The following is a 24,549-nucleotide window of genomic DNA, read 5'->3' on the forward strand; positions in this document are numbered from 1 at the left end:
GTCAGTTCTACACTTGAGCTGGATTCCACCCAGAATCATTTTACAAGGCAAAACTAAAGATATGGATTAGTGTTTCCATACTTCAGATCAGTCTGATATTAATATGCATAAACTGCTTTCATAATACGTTTGTTATTGGGGTGTAATTTTCTTTATAAGTGACCACTAAAAGGCAGCAACTTCTTTCAGCTCAACTTCTTTCAGCTTTACAAGTGGCATAATACTAAATAAGACTATAAGAGAGCTCAAACTGATTTACCATCAGACTGCAATTATGCCGATATAATGGGCTGCTTTCTAGAAGAGAATATTATCCCGCTGCTGACCAGAAACAAACGTGACTTATCTTGGGACAGTGTCCTTTAGAGATGTGCACTGCTACCATCAATGCTTAGTGCTGAGCTCTGCTGCAGCAAACACCTTGGCTCAAACTCCATTCCAAATGCAGCTCTTTGCTGTAGTACTTAGTCTGTAACACCACAAAGGTTTCACAGCAGTAACCGCAAATAAACCTTAATTATAAGAAAAAGCCGAAGTGAGGAAAGAGCAGCTGCTCTCATGTTGAAATTATGATGATACAAAAGCTACAAAGCAGAAACAGGTGGTAAATTTATTGGCTGGAGCATGTATCAAATGAGGTTAGGTGTAGTTCTGGGGAAGCAACCTGGCTGTTCCAACTGTGCTCAAGACCACTGGCCTTCAATTGCACTTGGTGCTTTCATTGTGCTTTATTTCTCTTGGTCACACTTCAGGGTAAGATGCTGAAGCTCTGCTTCCTTCCAATAGTGCCTGAGCATTATTTCTCCCTCTGCAAAAATACAGGAGTGGTAACATTTGCACTCCAGGTAAAATTAGTTCTGCTCTGCAAAAACATTGTTTCTAAATCAATTTTACCCTATAGTAATCATGAGATAGGCTACTTAAATTCTTCCCTAACACAGAATTTTGAGGAAATTGTAGCTGGAGACCTGTGTCCCCTGTTTAAGGACTCACAACCAAATGAAGCTGGTTGAAGCCCTCTCTCTTCAACTAAGCAGAAATTACAATGAATCAATCTATATTCTTTCAGTGGGTTACAGAGAAAGAGCAAGCACACATGCCACTTTTGCATATTTCAATTCCATGTCTAATTTTTAGTACTCCTAGGGAAGAGGTGATGTTTTAATTTAGCACTATCTGACTGGGAAGTGGGATACCTAGAAAAACCTAATACTAATGAAGAATGATGGAAGTTCCAGCCTACAATTTAGGCCATTGATTTGTTCTCTTTACCACTGTGAATGTAAAAAATCCAGCTTCTTCCATTCTATTTACTGCTATTTTACTTTGAATTTCACACTGATTCAACAGCAGAAAAATCCTCAGCTCATTTCAGCTCATTTGGAAATGGATGACAATGACAGGCAGATCATCTTTCCCAAAAAAAAAAAAAAAAAAAAAAAAAAAAAAAAAAAGAAGCTCTGATTTGTTTCCCAACAGGATATAAACAGTGTTTCTAGTGTTTCTTCCTCCCTCCCTTTCAGGAAATTTCCCTTCCTCCATTGCTTTCCCCCTCTCACTTCATTATTTATTTGTTGTTACCTAAAGTGGTATCCAACCATGTGGCATCTCCAACAAGCTATTTAATTAATGCAATAAAACACTTTTTAACCAAGGCATTTGGCAGAATTTGAAATGTCAGCCTTACGAAATTAGGAGCCCAGCAACTGCTTTCTTTACTGACTCCAGAAATTGTTTCACAATGAAAAGATTAACTACTTCTCTTTCAAATATCAATAAAGAACCTGTATATGAATTTACAGTCTGATCTCAAAGGGCCTCTCAGAAGGAATGAAATTCAAGTGTAAGTTTAGAATTAAACAAAGGAATGTGCTTTTCAACAGAGGCCAATTTACCTGTAGGGGATCTGATTTAATGACAATGAGGATATTCCATGTTGGTTTATAGTCAGCACCGTATTAAAGCAAACACCTCTCTTCCACTTTTTGTGCCAGACTGGTGATTTTGTGGGGAGGGTAAACATCTGTATAGTTCTCTTCTGTGAATGAAAGTTGATTTTTGACACAATCATTTACTAGCATTATTAGCCACTGCTAGTAGAAATACAACTTGGAACAAGAGTATTGATGCCCTGGTGTGTTCTCTTGGGGCCTATGATAATACAGTGATTAATGACTACCAATGGAACACAGTGGTATGCAAACAATCAGTACATCACATATTTCATACATTTCAGGTATCTCAAAAGTATTTGATATATACACATATCTTTCTCTAAAATTGACTGCAATTTGACTTTTTTATTGGTATCACTACTTCTGCTAAATAGGCATCTCTGAGTTCACAGAGAAGAAAAACGAAAGAATAGAGCATCAATTCACACAGAGCTATCCTCTGCAGTCTTTGTTCTGCAGAGCTACAATCCAGGTAGCCTGTCTGAAAATAAGAATCTAAATAGAAATGGATTGCACAAATCACATTAGAACAGCTAGTGATGATGGGAAAGTCTAAATTGATCACCATGAGACTTTTGAGAGGGAAAAAGTTATTTTTTTCTGCAGTGCACTTGAAATGAAAATGAGAGTAAGAGTGCAAGATGACAACTGACCTCCTAGGAAAAGCTGTTGCACATTTGTCAGAAGAAGCAAGCAGGTTGTACATAGTAAATTAAAAGAGCTACCACAGAAGGCATGGTATTCTGTATACTGTCCCACACTAACACTGATAGAATTTTAATGAGGTAAAACAAGAGTCTAGAAGCATACAAATTCCTTTTTTTATTTCCCTAGGAATAAGTAGGTTCATTGACGTGTGATCAGATCAGTGCCTCAGATAAACAGGAGACATCGCTGTCAGGTTTAACAAGGACACCCTCAGTCAGAACTGCATGGGATATAGATCTTGTTTCCAAAACAGCCCTGCCAGATCCCCAGATCTAATGATCCCTACAATGGCCTGCAAGATAAACGTCTCCTTCTAGCCACCATTTAGTTCATCATTCCTTTTGCAGGGAGGAAGGAAGAAAAAAAGTTTCTTTTTGCACCTGAAGCAAGGTCGTACCTCCAGGAAATATACTACACACAGGTCTCTGCAATGCCCTCAAGCTGTACAGCAGAGAACAGCAGAAAATCTACTGAGTAACTTTTAATCCTGAAAATGCAGTTTTGTCTAATTTTAACTATTTTTCAGTACTTTTTTACATTTTAGAATATATGGTTTTTTTTAAAGGATCAACTAAAAGAGACAAATTTTAGAGGCAATCTTTACCTGCATCAGGATGTGATACATGCACCACTGATTCCAGTTTGACTGCAGGAACAATCCCATCCTAACAAGTTATATATGAATTGTGCAGGAATTGCAGCCAGCTGATAACAATCCTCACAGCTTTCAAAAGCTGAGATTGTTCCACCACTGCACCAGAAGGACAAGGGTGTGCAAAAACTGAAGTATGGTTAAAACTGAAAATCTGGAGTATTACTCACAGCAATATGGTACAAGGGAGTATTTTGGGAGCAGTGGTAGGTCTGTAGGGTGAATACAATTAAAACCATGTCTTTTTATTCTAAAAACTAAACAGAAAAAATTCAACTGGAATTCTATCTACATTAAACTGTTTGGGCTAAGTAACTTGTATTGGTAACATATTCTAATGCATCCAGAAGTGCTTCATGCATGGTTAACAGTTTCTTTTAGCTAAACTTTTATAAACATTTAATCACACTCAGCACATCAGCTTTTACAGGACAAGAATCAAAAGGCACAAATTAAAGAGCAATTCTCTCATAATGAAAGCTTTCTATATCCCCCAATGACTGCTTGTGACTTGACACAGCAGCACCCATGGCTTGAAAAAACCACCTGATAATATAAAATGATTATGAAATTACTCTATCAACACAATTATTCAAACCCATTTGAATCTATTACTCTCTGTCCAAGAAACAGTAGCTCAGTGATGGCAGGAAGGGAACCAAGACATTATTTATAAAATATATATATAAAATAAGAAACACATTAAAACAAAAAAATATGCAGCTGTAAGTTTTGTATCCACACAATAAAAATGCAACTTACCATCTGCTTATTTCACAAGCTTGTCACATATTGCCAAGGATCATTTTATGATAATTTTTATTATATATTAAAAACCAGTGGTTGATTTTAGATTTTAAAATGGTACCATGTAACTATAGGAGGAAAATCACACAAATGAAGCAATGCTGGGAAACAGAAACAAGGAGTTACATTATCTATGCATTCAAAACTGAGTTTACATAGCAAAAAAATAAAAAATTCCACAAAGAACTATTTAGGATTAAAACTATTGCTTCCTTTCTCAAAACACATCAAACACATTACACAGTGCTTTTCACAGTTTCTGGTGTAAGATCCTTACACGTATTTCATATTTGTACTGGATGCAGCACAACAGGTTACCAAGCCCATCCTAAACACACCTTCAAACATGTCAGATTATGCTCCATGCTCTCTCTGTCAGTATTAGGTGCGTGTCTCTACCTACTGTAGGCCAAGATTCTCACATTTTGTTTTGCACGCAGATTGCTACAAATACAGTTGCAGAGGATAAATCTTAACTGGTTAGAGCACAAAAGCAATGTGGGGAAGAAAAGCACAGCAAAAAAGAAAGAGGCAACCGGTTAGAACAGAGCACCCCTTCAAAGCTTCCTCACAGAGAGTGCACTAGATTTCCATTTGAACAACCAGAAGCTTGGGTGCATGTGATTTTTTTTTAATCTGGTGCCCAGTGTTCATCTATTGCCTAAGATTTCATTTGCGTGGCCCAGCTGCCTAAGTGCCAAAGTTTATCTCTGCTGCTTTTGTGCCCGTTTACTCAGGTTAACTTGGCACTTGGCTTCCCATGCCTGAAAGACTCACACTGAGAAGTTTTGTGTCAATTTGTTTCTTTGAAAAGCAGCGATGCCAGAGTCCCTGCTATCGCTGGCCTCAGAACAGAGTAGTTATCAGCCACTTAACTGCCTACAGATTCTTGCTGAGGATCCAGCAGCCATCCTGAAATACAAACGCCTCAAACACATTGTAAAACTTGACAGAAACTCCCTTCAAACACTCAGTAACAGCAGTAGCACCAAATTCACTCAAGCAAACAAGAACAAGACACTGAAGTGCTATATGGAATGAATGCTGCTGAGCACTGAGTGCTGCCCACAGAGAAAGGCACGTGTTTAAACATTGCTGGACTTTGTGGGCTGCATTACCGACACCACAACTTTTTATGCTTTGGCTGAGGTAACCAATACATAAGGACAGAAAAAAAATAACCCAAACCGACATGTAATGAAGTTACTGAAGCCACAGCCACAATTTCTGTTGTAAAAAAAAAAAAATTCTCTCAGCCATTCTTTTGCTTGGAAAGACAAACAATGTAGTATTCCCTTATCTACAGCTATTAAACGATAGTGAACTATTAAATTATTTGTACTTCTTAAGTAATTTTCAAATATTTTAATAGCTGTTCAGGTTTATTTGCTGGCTCATGATCCAGTTTACTACAGCTACTGAAAATGCTATAGGTTTTTTATGCCTTCCTGCCTGGGCTGGGGAGAAAAGAATAAGACAAGAACAAAAATCTGACAAGCTGGAGTAACTGATCTTCACAACCCACAAATTAATTCAAGGTCTACTTACAGCACAGAACAGTTCTCAAATCCAATCAGTGTTAACTAAAAAACCACCATAGCACAAAGACACAGGAGCTTCCAGTAAGGGTAAAAAGTAGTTGCTTTTTAATATGCACTTAAGTCACAGTATCTGTTTTGAGATCATTACACCAGGTAACAATTTATTGTATCTCAAAGTATTTTACAAGTGCCCATCTACACATTGAAGAAGGTAATAACAAAAGGAACCCAAAAGCTGTTTTCAGAGCAAAAATAAAGCTAGTGACCAACATTCTCTTAATTCCTTTTAATCATCAGTTGCACAACACACCATTTTTAAAAATGCAAAAGCCATCACAGTAAATGAATGAAATCAAAGAAGATGTGCATTTCAACATTTTACCAGCAATCCTGATCTGATGGCAGTAATAAAATGCAACCCTAATCTAGTAAGACCATTTGAAATTATTTTAGAAATTCTTGATCTAGGCCATTTTCAATGTCTTGCATCACTATGGCAAAAAAAAAAAAAAATCCTTAAGGAAAAAGAATCATTTAATGCAATTTTTATTGATAGAACAGAATACATGAAAAAAAAAAAAAGCAGCTACTGATCAGAATATACTGAAATGCAGACAGACCTGGTGTGCCAGTGGAATTTTAGTTGAAAGCTATGTACTTCAAGACATTATTCAAGTCAAAACTCAAGGAAAACTTGAGAATAAAGAACAGCTGTTAAAGTTTTAACTGTGTCTCCAAAAGCAGTTTACACAGTATACACACGCACTCACTCTTTTCGCAGTATTTATTTGCAAGGCTGCAGCTCTGAGATTTCTCCTTCAGGAATAAATTATTTATTATGATACAGTGCACAGAACACAGTGAAACTTTTTCTCTCTACTCAGAAGACAGATACAGTGCAAAGTCCATGCCTCTGAAAATGAGAAATGGAGACGACAGCCTCCTTCCATCTTCATTAGCTGGATCCCTTCTCCTCTTTGGCAGCAGAGGCCTCCATAGAGGCAGCTTCCAAATCTTTGCTGGACTTCTCATCATTTTCATCCTCTTGAGGGTAAAGATCTGGGTATTTTTGCATGCATTCCTGCATGGCACGGAATTGGTCCACACAGTCTGATCCTTTTATTTCTTCTGTGCTGTAGTGGAAACAAGAAAAGGCAGACTTGAACTGCTCCCCACAGGGACCACTAGCCATTCCACCCAGACATGGGCAATTCCAGTTGATATCTCCATTGGGCAATATCAATCCTGAACAAAAAAAGAGAAAAGAAAAGTTAATGCTCCTTCCAAATGTTGGTTTCACTCAGCGACAGCTGCTGGGCTGTAGGTGTGAACTCAGGCACTTATAATGCCATCTTAGTTCTGTAGCTCCAAGGCTGATAAACACCTTTCACTTCCCAGCCAGTCTGTTTCTCCCTCTGATCTGGATAATCCTTTAATGGCACAAGTGAGATTAGCTCTCTATCCCTCTCTGAACTAAGTCCTTCTCCCTGGACTACAGACCACTGAGGATATTCTAAAGGAACTGCAAAACAGATAGAAGTCAAGTCAATTGATTTGCCAGACTCTGTCAGGGGAACAAGCAAGCATTAAAAACATGCCATGCAAGTAATAAGAATTTACATACAATATTAAGCCTAGAAATCTTTTAAATCAAATCAAATGGATGCATTTTTCTTCTTGTTTTAAATAAACTCTGAAATAACAACCCACAACTTTCCCCCTCCAAATTTCAGCCAGAAGACCAGAACTGCAAAAACAAAAATCACTGTATTTGTAAAGCACAGATTAAGTCACGTGCCGCAGAACACAAGCGAGAGCAAGCCTGTCTGGTTGCCAGAAACCAAATTGTACTTTAGAACACAACTGAAAGGAGTTAAGTATCACTTCAGACTCTAAACTGGAACAGCTGTAAACCTCTGCCCTGGAACAGCTAAAGTTGTGACAGAAATACTTCAGTGATGGACTGGCAAGGTGGAAATTTAAGGGAATATGTTCTTGAGATGGCAACTGATTTACACAGTGAAGCAGGATTGAGAAGGACATCATTAGTCATAGAAACAGTCCAGTACATCTGATCATGTCATCAAGTTCTTTCTTAAAATAATGTGGGGTTTTGCTTCATGAGTGCTCTGTAGCAACCACTTTAAAACTGTCTCTAAAATAAGATGACAGGAACAAATCTGGAAAAACAGAAGGGAAAGACCAGCACTAATCTGTGTTTGAGGTCCAATTCTGTAAGTACTTTTATCCAACCTTCCCATCACAGCTGTAGTGCTAATAAAAGTCACTTTGCATGCATAAAACTCATCAGTGCCTTTTTCATGTAAGCTTAATAAAATAAAAAATCATTCTAACTGATGGCAGCCAAGATGTCGGTGAAAACCAGGAATCCTTCATGTTTAAGCTCCACCATCTGCAACACATAGGACTAAAAAGAAGCTTTACAGTAACAACAGTTTTTCAAAACCACTGCAAATGAATTCTTAGTTTGTTTCCATCAGCCACAGCTGTCAAAATGCACAGACAGTGAACTGTGATCTTCACTGCAGTATGAAATCCTAACCTGAACTTACTCCAGTTTGTCTGTCCTTCCATTTCACGTGATTTTTTTCTTTCCATGTTTTTAGCTTAAAGTGATCCATTAACATTTTGCCTACCAAAATCTCCCAGCTGATACAACAACAAAATATTGACAGAAATAAGAGCAGCATACAACTGGTTTTTATGCTAAGGGAAACAGAACACAGGTTTTCCTGACCATCTATTGACTCAAGTAGACTGCTCAAAGACTAGTATCTGGGACAAAATAAGAACCATCAAAAATTAACAAATACCAAACTACATGTCTATCTCAAGTACGAAAAAGGCGCCTACAAAAAACCAAAACCTCAAACCCAAGTTTCAGGTTATTAGAAAACAGTACAGATTATGGTAGGTCTGTATGATGCATCTATTCTTTCCCAGATATGACTGGTGTCTTTGGCACAGAAGAAAACATGTAAAGAGTCTTTATAGTTAATTATAGTTATAGTTCAACAGAATTTGAACACTGGAAACCCTATCTTCTATTCCAAATAGAAGCTAAATTAGAAAAGCCTGCATTTTACACTAGGTACAGCAAAACCCTTCCCAATTTTCTTTTAAATAAAAGCCATGCAAGACAGACCGTCAGCATTTCAGCAGACTCCAAACCATTTTACCCATGTCTTTCCTGCCCATAAGCTTCACTCCCATTATATGCAGCTACATTCTGTGATGTGTCCATTTTCTCTCCTCTGATCTGATGCACTGTAGCCCTGGGTCATTCAAGTGGTTTTTCAGACTTTAAAACACAGCAGTAATTTACCACATACTAAGAAGAAAACTCAACAAACTAACAAAGAAAACCACACAACACGAAATCCCCACCCAAACTTATTGACAACACTTAAACATAGTTTATAGTTTCTCATTTTGAATGCCACAGACACACACTGTCCCTGTAACGTGACATTAAAAGCTCCAGGATTTCCCCCTTTATTCTCTGACCTACTGTTGAGGAAGAAAGTGACCTAACATTCTGTAAATGCAGGGTTGCTAGGAAACAAACCCCATCACTTCTCCTCTTCACCACAGCCTTTCCATGTCCAGGAAAATAGACATAAGAGCAATCAACTGCTATGGCATTTTAACAAAAATAAAGTGATTCTTTTAATTTTGACTTGTTTATTACCCAAACACATGTCACACCAGGTCATCAACAGACTTAGTGTCCTGTGAGAAATGTGAGAAAAACTTTTGGATATATAACTGACTATATACAGCTGTAATGAAGCCAAAGGAAGCAGATAAAAGCAGTAACATTTCAACACAAATATATGTACAAGAAAAGTTAATGACATAGGAAGGGGTGGCACAAATGACAGTACACACCATAACAGCTAACAAAGAGACCCTGTGAGCTCCAGCTACTAAACTGCTTAAATGCTGCCCTCTAAAGGTCTTGGAGACACTTTAGAAAACATAACTTTCACTTTCTAACTAAATTTCAAAGAGCCTGAAGAATTTACTTCAGCCTCAGTTGAGCTGAAACCAATGCAATCACTTCACACAAAGAGGCCAGAAGACCTGTAAACATAGAAGTAATTAATAAAAAAATAACCTAAATTCACATTTTCAAGATAATTATTAACCCAGGCAAAACTTATTAAATCATCATGATTGGAAGATTACATTTACCTGTTATTTGGTTATTCTGTGCAACCAGAATATTGTATGTCTTGGTCTCAGAAATACTCTGCTCTCTTAAATCTCTATTTCCAGGTTAGATATACTTCATACAAGAACTGTAATCTTCATGAAAACTTTTATCTTTTCAAGGCAAGATGATTACAGTTCAAAACTCAATAATTTTAACTTACCCGTCATGTGCCACTGAAAGATACTGATTATATTGCTAACAGTATTGATTAGCCAGCTATTAATTTATATTAAATCAGATACTCAGAGATCACCAAATTGTGCAATTTCAGCTGCACACAACCAGATGAGCAACTCACATCAATGACAGTGATATGTAACTCACTCCAGCTTCTCTGAAAATTGCATGCTGTTACTTAAAACTCAGAAAAAACAAACATAATTTTCACTTGATTAGGCTCTAACTTTATTAATAAAAGGAAAATGTATCCCTGCTTATCCCTGGCTACTAACCAAAACTAAAAGCCATCAATTGATTATTTGAACAGGCCACTAAGACAAACCATTACAAGTGTGGAGAAAGAAATACTGGAAGAAAGTGTGTCATTAGTGATGTCCTAATCTGGCAGTTTGAACTACCAACAGCTGGGGTATGTATTGCATAAGCAGCTGCCCTCAGTCTTTAAATATGCTTGAGCTTTTATAACTCATAGAGGGTTTGTTTTCTGTTGGATTTATATATGATATAACATCCCTTACTTCCGTTCTTCTGCTCACTACTGACCTTGCTCTTCGTAAGGGTCATCTGGGTCATCTGCAACCAGCTCAGCACTGCTCGGTGTCTCATGGTCCTCCTTGGTTGCAAATATTATTCTGTCTTTTCCTACCATGGAGGAGACAAGAAGCAAAAGTTCAGAGAAATCTGAGACAGAAAGAGTCATTTACAAAACTACTGAACACCACAAGGTAATGATATATTCAATGTGATGCACTAATGTTAATAGAGAATGAACTGTTGTACCTAACAATCACTTTCAATTAGAACAGTTACTAGTTCAGAGGAACACATACACACTGAAATTCTGTTATTCAAAAGCAATTTTCATAGCAATGTCCTGTAATGGCTGCAGATCACAGAACAGTTCACTGAACTGCTAAGTTAAAAAGCTGTTTCAAAACAAACTCAAATTACTCCAATATCAAGACTAAAGCAGATGAAGGATTTAGAATAAAAAAAAAAAAAAAGTGAAAGCTATAATAACAGTAAAGTGTTCAATAGGAACTTATTAATAACAGTGCTCTTTGCTGAAGACTGGTGTAGTATTTTACATTAATCATCTGAATTAAAAACTGAAGACAGTCATCACCATATAGAACTAACTACATTGAAAGGTGCTGTGAACATCACAAGGGATGGAAATCCAACGGAGCGAATTTCCTGCTCTTGATTTAACTGAAACATTCTGTAGCGGGGTCGGGAGAGGTTTGGCTGGAAACTTCAGTAGTTTTAGTTTTCTAAGCACCCTGTAAAGCTCTAACACACAGACTGAGGCACAAGCAGAGAACGGCTAGCTGAAACTCTTCTGAATACACAACTAAGTATTCTAAGAGTGGAAAAAATGGTAAATTTCCCAAGAATTCTCCAAACTCATAAAGGCCACTACAGCAACTTGGCGTACTAGAAATTAGAATTTCCTGGTCCCTCAGTGTGACCTCAGCCAGCAGACGTTCAGTAACTTAACTCTGCTCAGTAACCATGCATTTAAACGTGGCTGAAAAACAGACAAATCTAACACTTTAAAAACAAGGGAAACAGTTTTCTTACGACTCTGCATTGCACTCCAGCAAACTTTACAATGCGGAATGTTCGGTCATTTCTCATATAAAAGGAGCTAGAAACACACGAACTCTAACCCCATCACTGCAATTTTGTAGGGTTGCATAAGGCAACTTACAGATCTTGCAAAATTAAACAAAGCACAGCATAAAAGAGGTCCACAGGTTATGACTACCTCAATGCAGTTTATAGTCTGTGTCCAAGTTTATAACTTATAAATGGCATTTAGAACTACTGACACTTTTTTTCCAGCCTGAAACTTTACATTTAGACACTTTGCATTACTTAGGAGTGCAAAGATATTTATGTATACATATGTAGGTATAGATATACATCTATATATTCATCTACGTATCTGCCAATTTAAGAAGTGGTCAAGAGTCACAAATACCACCACCTGTACAAAATTATACAGAAAAGCTCGCACTCTACCCATTCTGTCCATCGACCTTAAAAGGACAGAACTCCACACCTCTGGCCACTCAGCTAGGCTGAGATAAATTTAAGCCCTGCGGGCAGAAGGCGCTCGGCAGCCGGGAGCTGCCCTGCCCGCACGCCTCAGCACACGGTCCCTGCGGGGCACGTCCGGCCGCAGCCGGCCCGCACCGTCCCCCCGCGCCGCGCTGCCGCCTCATGGCCCCGCCGCCCTTCCCGCCCTCCGTGAGGAGAAAGGTCGGCGGAGGGAGGCGAGGAAACGCTGCCCCGCCACAGGGACCGCAGGCGGCTGCCGCGCTTCCTTCTCCACCCCGGCTTCCTCTGCCCCTCACGGGCTGCGGGGAGGGGGCGGTCATCCCGCGGCGCACCCACCCCCGGCCGCCTCGCGCCGAGCCCGCCCGGCGGGTGACATTGGGAGGACACGGGGGCGCACCTTCCTGCCTGCAGTACGACATGGCGGAGCCGGCCGGTGCCTTCCTCCGCAGCGCGCCGCACACGGGCCCCGCCACTCCGCTCCTGCCGTCCCGCCGGCACCGCTCGGGCAGCGCCGCGCCGCTGCTCCACGCCGCGACCTCCCGCCTCCGGAAGCGCCTTCCCGGCCCGGAGGCGGCCGCTGACGCACCTCCTGCCGGCCGCAGGGCTCCGCTAAGCCCGGCCCCGCCGCACCACGGCCCCGCCTGCCCCGGCAGGGAGGAGAGAGAGGGAGGCGGGAAGGGAAGGAGGAAGGAAGAAGGAAAGGCTTCCCCGCCGCGGCGGGAACTACGCGTCCCGGCGTGCGCCGCTACTGGCGGGGAGTGGCTCGGGGACGGGGGAGCCCTGAGGCGGGTGAAGGCGAGGCTGGCGGTGCGCGGCTGTGGTGGCCCCTGAGTTGTGGTTTCCGGGGGGAGTGAGAGGCTCAGGATGTCGAGGAACGTAAGTGCTGCTCGCTCGGCCCCGCCGCTGCTCCGCACTCCGTGTGGCTACGGCCCGGGTCGCCTTGTTCGCCCCGGAGGTGTCCGGGCTGTGGCCAGGCCCTGTGCCGCTCACAGCCCGCCGGGCACAGCCAGATGAGCGAGAAGATGTGTGCTAATGTCTATACAAATAATTCAGTGGGTGAAGGTATGGGTGTTAATGGCTTTGAAATGGGTGTTAAGGTTTCTGCTGCCTTTGGGCAGTAGGTTGGTTGCAGAGCCGAGACAGCTCCTGAAACAGAAAGTAGGTATGCACAAGCCTGAGTTTCTGAATAGATCGGTTTCTAGAGCGGTTCCAGATCGGTTTCCAGATCGGTTCCAGACCGGGTTCCAGAGCGGTTCTAGAGCGGGTTCGAGATCAGGTTCTAGATCGGGTTCTAGATCGGGTTCTAGGTTCTAGAGCGGGTTCTAGATCGGGTTCTAGAGCAGATTCTACCGTTCTAGGTTCTAGATCGGGTTCTAGAGCAGGTTCTAGATCGGGTTCTAGGTTCTAGAGCGGGTTCTAGATCGGGTTCTAGAGCAGATTCTAGGTCCTGGATCAGGTTCTAGAGCGGTCCTAGATCGGGTTTTAGAGCGGTTCTAGATCGTTGCAGAGCCCAGACTGCCTAACTCATGAAACAGAAAGTGGGTCTCCATAAGTGTGAACTTCTGAACTTTGGGGTAAAACAGTAGGTCCAAGGGACAGATATGTGGCAGGCGGTTCGGGAAGGCTGTACCCCCCCCCAGTGCCTCAGGCAGTGGGGAAAGGAAGAGGGCAACGTGCGGCCGGGAGTTTAGGATGAGAGTTTAGGATGAAGAGGAGAGTTTAGGATGAAGAGGAGAGTTTAGGATGAAAGGAGAGTTTAGGATGAAAGGAGAGTTTAGGATGAAAGGAGACTGCGCCCTCCGAAACCTCGAGAGAGAAAACCCCGCGGCCGTGTGCCCCTGTGGACTCCCCCTTTATTCAATAAAGTTGCAGGACTCCTCTGTCTCCTTTATGGACACTGGCTTTTCATAGCGTGATTTTCCGTATACAGAGAAATGCCATGCCCTGCCTTGGCTGTGTGTGTGTGCTGAAGTTGAATTTGGTAACTCCCCACAAGTCACGTATGCACAGATAAACCCCTGGGCTCCCATGTTAGTGCTGTGCCTTGTTATAGGTTATTGTTACCCTGGATATAGTTATTTTAGAGTGTGCAGGCACTCTTTTTACTGGTGAGATGAATCATAATTTGTTATTTATAGCAGTGTTTTAGCTGGTCAGGAATTCAGGACTATTACTCAATTTGTCATGGCCTCAGTGCAGGGTGTGGACTCCAAATACAGAACCTGGAGGCAGACTGAAGAAAGCTTGAATATGTAGAACCACTTTAATAGAAATTGGTTTGGTTTTTTCCTCTGTTAGCCTGGAGTTTTATTTATTGAATGTGTTTCTAGTATCAAAAGTGTGATAAGGCATTTAATAAGTGTGGGAAAGTTTTGGTCCAAGGCAAGAGGCTCTGATCTTTGGGCAGCAGTGCTAACAAAGCTAAAAGACTTGCTTTGAAACTGAATGCTTTCCCTTTTCACACCAATATTGCACATTTGGTTTATTTTCAACAGTTCTCTGACACAGGCAGCAGAAAAGAGCATGTTAAAATCACAAGTGAGCCCAAACCAGGGTTCCTGGAGCGGCTCAGTGAGACTTCTGCAGGCATGTTGATTGGACTTGTGACATTTCTTCTGGCTTTCTACCTTCTTTTTACCAATGAAGTAAGTGCAATACTGTCAGTGTTTGTACACAGCTTTATTACTTGATCTATGAGAAGAGGAGGTTTTGTCTGGGGACCTGGTGTTTGTGTTTGGGATATAACAGAAAAGTGAAATCACAGGCCACAGGTAGTATTTGTCTGGAACTAGGTGTGGTAGAGACAGTAGCAGTGTGTGATGAGAGATAAGATCCAAAGCTTGTAAACTGATGACAAAACAGTCTGTGGTAAGAGGCAGCCCAATGTGCATGAGCCAGCCACATTCCAGCCTTCTCTTTTTCTTTGAGGTAACAAAAGGTCTTAATTTCTAGTGTTGTTTTAAGTACTTTAAAGAAATTCATACCCCATGTAGCAAAATTGGGGGTGGTAATTATTCATTTTTTTTCTCAGTATTATTTCTTGGGTTTAGATTTAAAAAAAAACAAACAGGAATCTGAACACTCTGCCATTGAAAATGTACTTGTTATCGCAATTTTGGAGTGGAGATCATAATTTTCACTTAGAGACTTCCTTTCATACCTCTTCAAGAGGAAAAAAAAAATAACTATTCCAAATTTTGATGACTTTGCAGAAGAACACATCGAGATACGATGGTAAGGCAGGGAAAACTTCTGCCAAGGAGTCAATATATGTGTCTGGAAAAATGAACTGTAATCTGTATCATTTTTGCAGTTATTCAGGAATAATGGACAAGGTAAGAGGTGAAGAGCATTAAGTTTGGACCTTTATAGGAAGAATTTGGATCTGTTTGAGAAGCTTAGTCAATATTAATGATCCTGCTGCCTGGGTGAGAAGTACTGCCCCAAACTGGCTCAGACATAGAGAATGGAGAAGTACAAGTGTGATTCAAAAATATGCCTTAAGCTGAATATGCAAGCATTCCTTCTGGTCATCAGTTCACTTGTCTGCTAACCTTGTTCACAAAATACTGCTGTGACATTGATTCTGAACAACTTGATTTCTGTTTTCCTCATTGCAGGGACGAGCTGTCAGGACAGCCAAGTCTCTCGAGGAGGGGCTTTCTATTGTGATCCCTCTTGACAGCATCCACGGTATCTCTCAGCAGAATGAGGGGAGACTGGTGCACTTGGCTGGAGCTCTGAGTACATCTAAGGTAAATAAAATAGTATCTTGGAAGAAATTAATATTTCAGGTTTGGAGGGAAGGAAAAGTCTTTGTCAATTAAAGTTTTGTTTGGTATCCAGGAAAAGACACATGGCTTTTTTCCTCCTCTAAGCATTGCCAGCTAACACTCAAGCTCTGGTTCTTGGCCTGGAATCAGGAAGATGCTGAATGGCCTTGCACTCACTTCTCCAAGCCAATACCAGCTCTGGCAATGTTTACCCTCAAGCTGCTTTTTGTGGATAATTTCAGTTGCCATTTGTGTAGGGAACCTGTTGTGTATTCATGATATTGGTAAGTCTTCAGGCTCTTGCAGCACAGGAGCTTTGCAAGTTCTGACTTTTCAGTAGTGGTGACATTTTCCATGGTCCACACACATTGACACAGCACCTTTCAGCAAAACAGAATCTCCTAGTTTAAACACTGAAACCTGTAAACCCATAGTCAGTATTCTGGTTTCATTCTTCACTGTGGCAATAACTTTTGACAAGGATTCTTCAGGTCAGATTTTCCAGAGACATTCCTTGTCTTTCGTAACATTTATACCATGTTCATGTGTGTAAGATAGTGCTAGCTGTATGTACAGTGAGGTATGTAAATGGATTCAGTAGTAAAAGTAGAGTGTTTGAGGTTGTGAGATACAGCATTTAGACTGACTTGTATTTTCATGTATTTTTGCACAGCCTTTGTTTGACCCCAGCTATGGGCTCTCCATCCAAGCTGTCAAACTTAAGCGTAATGTGGAAATGTACCAGTGGGTAGAATATGAAGATTCCAAGTAAGTGAAAGTAATCTTTAAAAGTAGTTTATGAGGCTGTTGTGTTACCAGGATCCTATCACAATTTTTTTTCTTTCCTTATACCTAAGAAAAAAAAACAAACTAAAAAAACCACTTTATAGCAAAACAATTCTAGAGCTCTTGGATTTTTTTCCTTCAAAGAATCATTTTAATTTCCTTGAGAGATGTTAACTTCTCTGCTAATAGTTGCAACCCAAATAAGAAAAACATTTCTGCTACTGCTAATAATTCCACCAATGCTAGTATGAATGTTATTAGTTATTATGTATGTGTGACTGCACAGAATTCATGTTCCAAATGTCTTTCATGTAATATAAAAAAAAAAGGGTCAGTGGTTGTGAAGGTGTCAAAAATAATTTCTCAGTTTTAGCATGCTTATGGTGCAGCATCTGTTAGAGACTTGATTTGGGCCAGCTTGTCTCACTGTATTTAATTCTGGTTGTTCCTCATCAATCTAGTCAACACCTCTTTGTTCAAAACATGGGAATAAAAAGGTTGTGGCTGTTGGGCATTTGTGTAGTTTTCTCATGGTACAGAAAATCTGTCTTCAGAAGAGCTAGGTTATGTATAAAGATAAATCTGTGTTGCCAGAGATTGGTCTGTGCATTTCACTGGTGAAATGTATTCTGCCCTGAGCAGGGTGTGTGCACTGTTCTGGTTCTCATCCCACCCCTTTTTCTCTGCAGGGAATATGAGGAGAATGGTGAGATTAAGAAAGAGACAACGTATTCATACAGTAAGTTGATCAGCAGAAAGCCCCTTCCCTTTTATGCATGTAACTTTGGGTTTATGTGTGTGTGTGTGTGTATTTTGATTTTTGTTACAAAACCTGTATTTTCTTTTTGGAAAAGAAAGGAAGGTGAAGAAATAAGCAAAAATTCTCTTTCCTAAACAAATGACAGAACCTCCCTATCCTGAGGTAACTGAAGTGAAAGAATACATGCTGTCAGCAAGCAAGGGCTACAGAAAATCTGTGTCTTGTTTTGAAACCCCTAAAAGTTGAGAAGAACATCCAGGGATAGGATGTTCCATAAATAGGGCTCACAATGACCAGAGATGAGAGTGTGTTCAAAGCCACACCTGAGATTACATTTCAGACATGGAGTAATTGGGAATGTCAGCTGTGAGCAGAAGAGAATAGACAGGGAAAAGCAGGGTAGCTCCAGCTTGTAAGGGAGCCTGTAGAGAACCTGTTTAGATGTTGATACCAGCCAGTGAAAACCACCAGCACCTTCTGATGTGCACTGTGGCTTTTGCCAAGTGTTTTTTGGCAGGAGCAGAACTGGGTGCGTTATTCTGATCTACCCAGTGGCAGAAAAGTACTCTGAGTCATTGTGTTTTGGGAGATCAGTCTCTGTGCTTCATTTAGCTCTGATCAAAGCACATGGATGTGTAACGTGGGTGTGCAGCAGTTTCTGGGTGTGATCATATAAAAATGCTCAGCTGAGTGAGGCATGGAGACCCTGTATCATGGAGGTACATAAGGGGCAAAGTTGGTGATTGTGAGCTGTGATAAACAGGCTCACAGTGACAGGGAACAAAAAGAAATGCCATCCAAAAAAACAGCTGTCCTCTCAAGATTGATGGATTCTGTCCTGTAATGTCGATGTATGCCAGCTGTGGACCCACACAGCTGCTTGATTACTCTCCCTCAGGAGACTTCCAGGACTGGGGAGGAAACTGGGAATGACAGGAATGAAGGACAGGTTGAAAGAAAGATAGGGAGATGGCTTTCCAATTGCCATCATGGGCAAAACAGACTCACCTTAGGGAAAGTTTATTGTCAATTAAAATAAATATTTAATTGCTGAGTTGTGTGTTGGCAAAACACAGGTGTCTTCAGTAACTGAGATCTGAGTGTCTTTTACTAAACCTTCTTATCATTCTGTTTAGATACAGAGTGGAAATCAGAAATTGTGAACAGCAGAAACTTTGATCGAGAAATTGGACACAAGAACCCGAGGTGAGGTACCATCTGGCACAGTCCCTCTGAATTCTGTCACTGCATCTGATCAAAGATGAAATCTAAATGACTGATTTCATAACAGAGTTCAGTAGATGGAAACTGCTGTTCTTTTGGTAGTTGGAAGAACAAAGGCATAAAGAAATTAGAGCAGGTCAGAGCAGTGATGGCTTAGCTTAATTTAATGGCTCCAACAGTATGCAGTCTGGATAGTCTCTTGAAGGATTTGTTTTCACATCAGGACAGTTTTAGCTCTTTGAGTTTCTCCTGATGTTTGCCACAGTACCTTTTCTGTGCTATACATTACATACTGCAAATCAAGAGTTTGATCACAATTCTGGGACTAATCAGGGACTCTCTCTGTTCCTCAGTGCCATGGCTGTGGAGTCTTTCACTGCTGTTTCTCCTAATGTCCAGGTTGGCAGCTTTTTTCTTTCCAAGGGTAAGGATTGTTTTGTCCTGACTTTGTATCTGCTGTTGTATCAGCAATGGACTTTGGTTCTTTCCACAATAGCTGTCATGTCAGGTGATAATCAGGAAGCCAGCCAGCAAATTGGCTGTTCCATGTTAGACACTGAGCCTCAGCTTGATGCTTTATTCTGCTTAGGTCTCGTGGATAAAATTGATGATTTCAAGCAGTTGAGCTTATCACACCTGGAGGATCCCCATGCTGATGTTACCCGAGGAGGAGATTACTTCTATCACAGCGACAATCCCAGGCGTCCAGAAGTAAGATGGGAAAGATAAACTAAAGTAGTGATTACTTGTGTGTGAAAAAGGGCATGTCCCATTTCTATTTAATGGATAGAAAATGGAGTGCAGACCATCACATAGGATGACTTCCCCCTTAATGCAGCCCTTCAGAATGAGAGCTTCTCTTGCAGAAGGCTTCCAATCCCATTTCTTTGTTCTCTGTTTTCTCAAATCTGCTGTGCTTTTAAATGGAAGGGGATGGTGCTGGGGGGTGGGTTCCACCTCTGCCTTGCTGAATTTAGGAGTACAATCAAACAGCTTGTTGTCAAATAGTGCTGGCTGCTCTGTTTTGCCAAAAGATGGCATGATGAGGGATGAACAAAGCATATCATGTGCTCCTGGAGCTTAATCAGAGGGATATTGCAAAACAGCATTTGAGCTCTCCTGTTCCAGTTGCCAGCTTGCCCCGAGGAAAGGACAGCTTTGGAAATGATTCTGGCTCAGTCATTCCTGACATAAATGTTCAGAAAAAGTGTTGATAAATAAAGGATGCTCCTGTGCTGTGAATCTTTCCTGTGATTCCCTTTTGTAAAACAATCTTTCTTGACTTCCAGTCTTCTCTTGTTTGTAGGTTGGAGACCTTCGTGTCTCTTTCTTCTATGCAGGTCTGAGTGGAGATGATCCCCGGTTGGGCTCTGCTGATAAGGTGAATTTTCAGCTGTTTCTGTTATTGCAAGCCCTGTCCCCAACTCAGTAACCACTAAATATTTTTCTCTCCCTTCCAAGGTGACTGTGATTGCTCGGCAGCGAGGTGATCAGCTGGTTCCTTATCCTACCAAGTCTGGAGATGTTCTGGAGATTCTCTACCCTGGGGACCTCTCTGTGGAGGTGAGACTCTTCTAGTGAAGGGTTAAAACTCGAGATGGTAGTGCGGAAGCAGCAGAAGAGGAAGCTCTTACTCTCCTTCAGACCTGCTCTAGAGGAGGAGATACTCATATAAACATTGGCTTTTCTTCCTCCTTCTTGGACAACAGGTTGTAGCCTGTGTTTGCTTCCAGGTTTCTACACATTCTGTCTGTTTGCTTTAAAGTTTGTTTCTGTGCCTTCTCATTTTGTTTTTATTTGCACCTTGGTTGTTTCCCACTTACACGTGCAAGCACACGTCACATGTAAAAATAGTAAAAATCAGGGTTTAATTAAATAAACCATAAGAGTTATTCTCCCTTCTCCTCCTAATAACAGGAGTTTAGGCTTGTTTGAAATGTTTATTACTATTCTGGCTGAGAAAGAGCCTTCAGGCGAGGCATTATGCTTCAATAAATCCTGCATGCTCCAGCAATTTGGTGATTCATTTACTCCTTTTGGTAGATTTGTTTCCATTAATGATTGTTTCATGCCCTGCTGCAAAGAAAAGCAGATGTCAAGAGTTTACAGGTGCTCCCAAAATCATCAGAAATGCTTTTTTTTGACTTGAAAAAATAGCAGTAGAATCAACCCTCTGCTGTAAGCTCTGAATCTTCATTAGATAGAATTTTGTTTCATTGAAAATTAACTGGTTACAAATAAATAATTAATCAAGTACTTGTATGTGCAAGTAATCAATCAGTTTTACACATCTCTTACCATTTAGTGCTAACATCCCTGCCATCTTCATGTGAACATTCTGTTGAGCCAGAGGGTCACACAACCCAAAAATCTTCCTCAGAATTCTTGAGAAGAGATATTTTGCTTTGCCTTATGAAATGCACACATACTTTTTAGCTTTTCTTCCCTCCATCCTGCTTGCTCTCTTTCACACACCTTCCCTCAGCCATCAGTGGATATTGTTGCCTTTTCTCTCTTCCTTCAGAATGAAGCCAGACTCTTCCTTCTTAATTACAGTTACTTATTAGTGTCTTATTTTCCACAGTAATGTTGAATGTATCTAATTGCAGCAAAACCTGTGTGCTTTCTGCCTGTGGGTAGTGTTGAATGGTGCTTTTTAGCTTGTTTTAATTACAAAAAGTGCCAGTTTCCCCTGTGCTGCACTATTCAATCTATTGCAGTGTAATGCCATACTGCACAGACCCTGCAGAATGAGCTGCAATGTATCTTATGCAAGAGAAATTGTACTCCTAAAATGCTCTTGGCTCTGATTGGCTCATAATATACTGGAATTAAGAAGTTCTTGAAAAAGATCAAGAAACAGACTGCATGTGATGGTTTGCTTTCAGGAGGTATTTCAGAAGGAGCATGAGAGTAACACCATGAAGACCTGGGCCCTCCGTGCAGCTGGCTGGCTCTCAATGTTTGTGGGCATCAGCCTGATGACCCGAATCTTTTACACATTAGGTAAGTTTTTCACAGAAAGGTAAAAAGATCTAGAAATAAGATCCTAACCCCTAAAGAGTTAATTCATTTGGAGACCAGGAGAAATCTGGTTTGAACTCAGATTTTATTTGATCTGAAAAGTCACTGTAGGCAACTGCAGGTAAACAGGGTGGCAAAACCAACTGGTTGCTTTGTGAACATTAAAAAACCCCACACAAATATCTTTTATCAATCCCAGTCTGGTGCTTACCAAAATAAAAAGCTGAAGCACATGTTGGGCTGGTTCTTTCAAATCTAATTCAAGGTGCTGCAATACAATTACTTCCTGCACCCACACACAACTGGTCCCCCCAGCAGGTTTTGGTCAGCAGTTGTACAGAAATAAGATTTGTGTGTGGTTATTCTACACTATTATAAACAAACAGCGAAGAAAGTTTTTGTTTATTCTTTTAATATAAAAAAATGCTGGAGTAAAAACAGAAAGGCAGGACAACACCTCAAACTTACATAAACTTCAGACATCAAAGATATCGTTCACTTTGTAGCTGTGAACTTGTATTTTCTGATTTATTTATCCATATACATGCTGCTCCAAGATTTATTGTTGCCAGAAGGGAATTTCTGTGCTAGCAGCTTGTAACAGTTGCCCTAGATTTGTTCCATAGCTGCAGGGCTATCTGTCTCCTCTGCTTCTCAAGCCTTGGACAAATCTTCAGACTTCATTTTGGATTTCTTTCTGTGTGAAGAGATGAGGATAGCACTGCCTTATATGTTTAGCTGTTGCTTAATGATCAAAAGTCTTGATAATGCTCTGCTGAAATGCCTAATCCAGTGCTCTTGATAAAATAGTTTGACTCTCTCTTGGGATTGCAGTCATTAGGGTGCAGATCCTAAGCACGGATCAGACTTTTTTTTTAAACTCTCATCTTACCAACTGCTTCATGCCATGTTTAATTCTCTCTGCAGTGGACTGGTTTCCTATTGTGAGGGACCTGGTTAATGTTGGCTTGAAGATGTTTGCCCTGTGTGTGGCCAGCTCTCTGTCCCTGCTGACCATCTCTGTGGGCTGGCTCTTCTACCGCCCGCTCTGGGCCCTGCTCCTCGCACTGCTCTCCATAGTCCCCATCATGGTGGCCAGGTCCCGTGTTCCATCCAAGAAGCAGCAGTGAAGAGGAGGTGGTCAGGAACTGAGTCCTGGTTAGAACCTTCCCAAGTGCATTTCTGCCCGGTTCCTGCAGCAAGCTTACAGCAAATCACAGCTCAGCAGTGAGCACTGAAAGCTGGGGAGGGGGCTTCAGTGTGATTTTTGGTACATGATATCCATGGGACTATAGGATGCTGTTTGTGGGAAGTCAGAGACGCCAGCTGTGCAGAAAAAAGCATTCTGGGTAAGTAACTGAACAAGCAGATTTGTACCTCTTAACTGCTTAGTAATTTCTCCTGATTTGAGAATAACTGGCAAGTCCTTGCTGGGTGGGGCACCTTGTGTGTTTTGGAGAAAGTGCCAGCTGCATCCCATGGACCCTGGTTAGATATCCTTAGGAAATAACGTGTGTCTGCCTGTCTCTGACAAACCCTCCCTCTGCTGCCTTTTCTTGTTTGCACAGTCAGGAACACTCCTATGGCTGATGTGTTTGGCAGTGCGTGTGTTCAAAGGGAAAACGTAGCTTAGGTGAATTCCACACAATATTCATGTAAACCCTCTGATTCTGGACTGAGGATTTTCAAAGTCATTGATGTAATGAGTGGCCAGGTTAGCTGTGCTCTGAGGTTGGGCAGATTTATCAGGACACATTGATTTCCCCCAGGTTTTAACTGTCTGAAATTGTTCTTGGTTAAACATCCAAAATGACAGCCTGGACCATATCATTGCAAACTGTTTCAAAAATTTCACTTCAAATTGCACTTAAGGGGATGCTCAGAGGTCATTCACCTGTAAATGTAAAACTTACTGCCTTGAAACAACATTGACTTTCATAAGTGAATGGGTAGTCTCTAAAATAGTTGGGGTTTTTTGCTCTGTATACTGTTCCTTTCTTTAATTTTACGTAGTAAGTACGATGACAGTACTCTGTGAAATTAAGAAATGGAAGCATTTTTGCCTGATTAGTTTCATATATTTTTGTAGCCTAAATTGTTAGTTTTGTATCAATAGAGGAATGCCTTGTAGTGTTGTGATAGCTCATGTTTCTGCTGTAACCAATACTTGAGGTTTGAGACACCCTTAAGTCTCCACCAAGCTAAAGTCTGACTTCCAGATGAGCCTCCCTACACTACTGTTTTGGGGGTTTTTATAAGTATATACAATTCAGTACAAAAATAATGTTTTCAATTATGAAATCTCTTATTACTCAGAGGAGTGTTCTCTGTACCAAAGGAACTTGACTTGAACATACAGTGGAGCAAATGTTTGGTAGAAAATTATACTGAAATAGAAATCTGAATTAGAAATCATAAATGTTTTGAGAATTTGTAATTACTTGATTAGTCCTAATTACTTGCATTCTTTTGATATTTGAATATTATCAGTTTGGTCTCACAGCTCTGTCCTGCTGGTGAAAGCAGGAGCAATGAGTGAAAGGGTGGGTACAGGAGATGGCTTTGTGCATGGCAGTGGTGTTGCACAATCTTCCTGCTGCTCAGCAACACCAGCTCACGCTCCAGCAGTCAGGAATTGTGCTCCATGGGAGAGAAACTGGGTTTGAACTGCTGCTCTTTTGCCTGTGATGCAGAACACTAACCAGCATTACTTATTGGAAATGAAGTGACAATTTTCTGCAGCAGTGCTGAGCTTTTGTATATTTAATAAAATACAGTTTTATCAAAAGGTTTTGGTCTGTAGGCATTTTTATTAAATTCAGGTATTGCATG

The 24,549-nt window shown here is 40.9% G+C and overlaps 2 protein-coding genes across 2 annotated transcripts; one reads left to right on the forward strand and one right to left on the reverse strand.

Annotated features, from left to right (window-relative positions):
* Positions 1-5,745: 5,745 nt before the first annotated feature.
* On the reverse strand, positions 5,746-12,724 carry CHCHD4 (coiled-coil-helix-coiled-coil-helix domain containing 4). The gene is made up of 3 exons (XM_015641059.3): positions 12,548-12,724; positions 10,627-10,725; positions 5,746-6,908 (listed from the first exon to the last, which is right to left on the reverse strand). Exons 1-3 carry the CDS (start codon positions 12,567-12,569, stop codon positions 6,619-6,621), a joined length of 411 nt encoding a protein of 136 aa, XP_015496545.1. The 5' UTR covers positions 12,570-12,724; the 3' UTR covers positions 5,746-6,618.
* Positions 12,725-12,827: 103 nt separating this feature from the next.
* On the forward strand, positions 12,828-24,505 carry TMEM43 (transmembrane protein 43). The gene is made up of 12 exons (XM_015641056.3): positions 12,828-13,026; positions 14,646-14,795; positions 15,771-15,905; positions 16,597-16,691; positions 17,399-17,448; positions 18,606-18,675; positions 19,047-19,117; positions 19,283-19,404; positions 20,000-20,074; positions 20,155-20,256; positions 21,582-21,699; positions 22,645-24,505. The coding sequence occupies exons 1-12, from the start codon at positions 13,015-13,017 to the stop codon at positions 22,845-22,847; spliced, it is 1,203 nt and encodes a 400-aa protein (XP_015496542.1). The 5' UTR covers positions 12,828-13,014; the 3' UTR covers positions 22,848-24,505.
* Positions 24,506-24,549: the final 44 nt, after the last annotated feature.

This window comes from Parus major, chromosome 12 (genome assembly GCF_001522545.3).
Source record: "Parus major isolate Abel chromosome 12, Parus_major1.1, whole genome shotgun sequence".
Lineage (NCBI taxonomy): Eukaryota > Metazoa > Chordata > Aves > Passeriformes > Paridae > Parus > Parus major.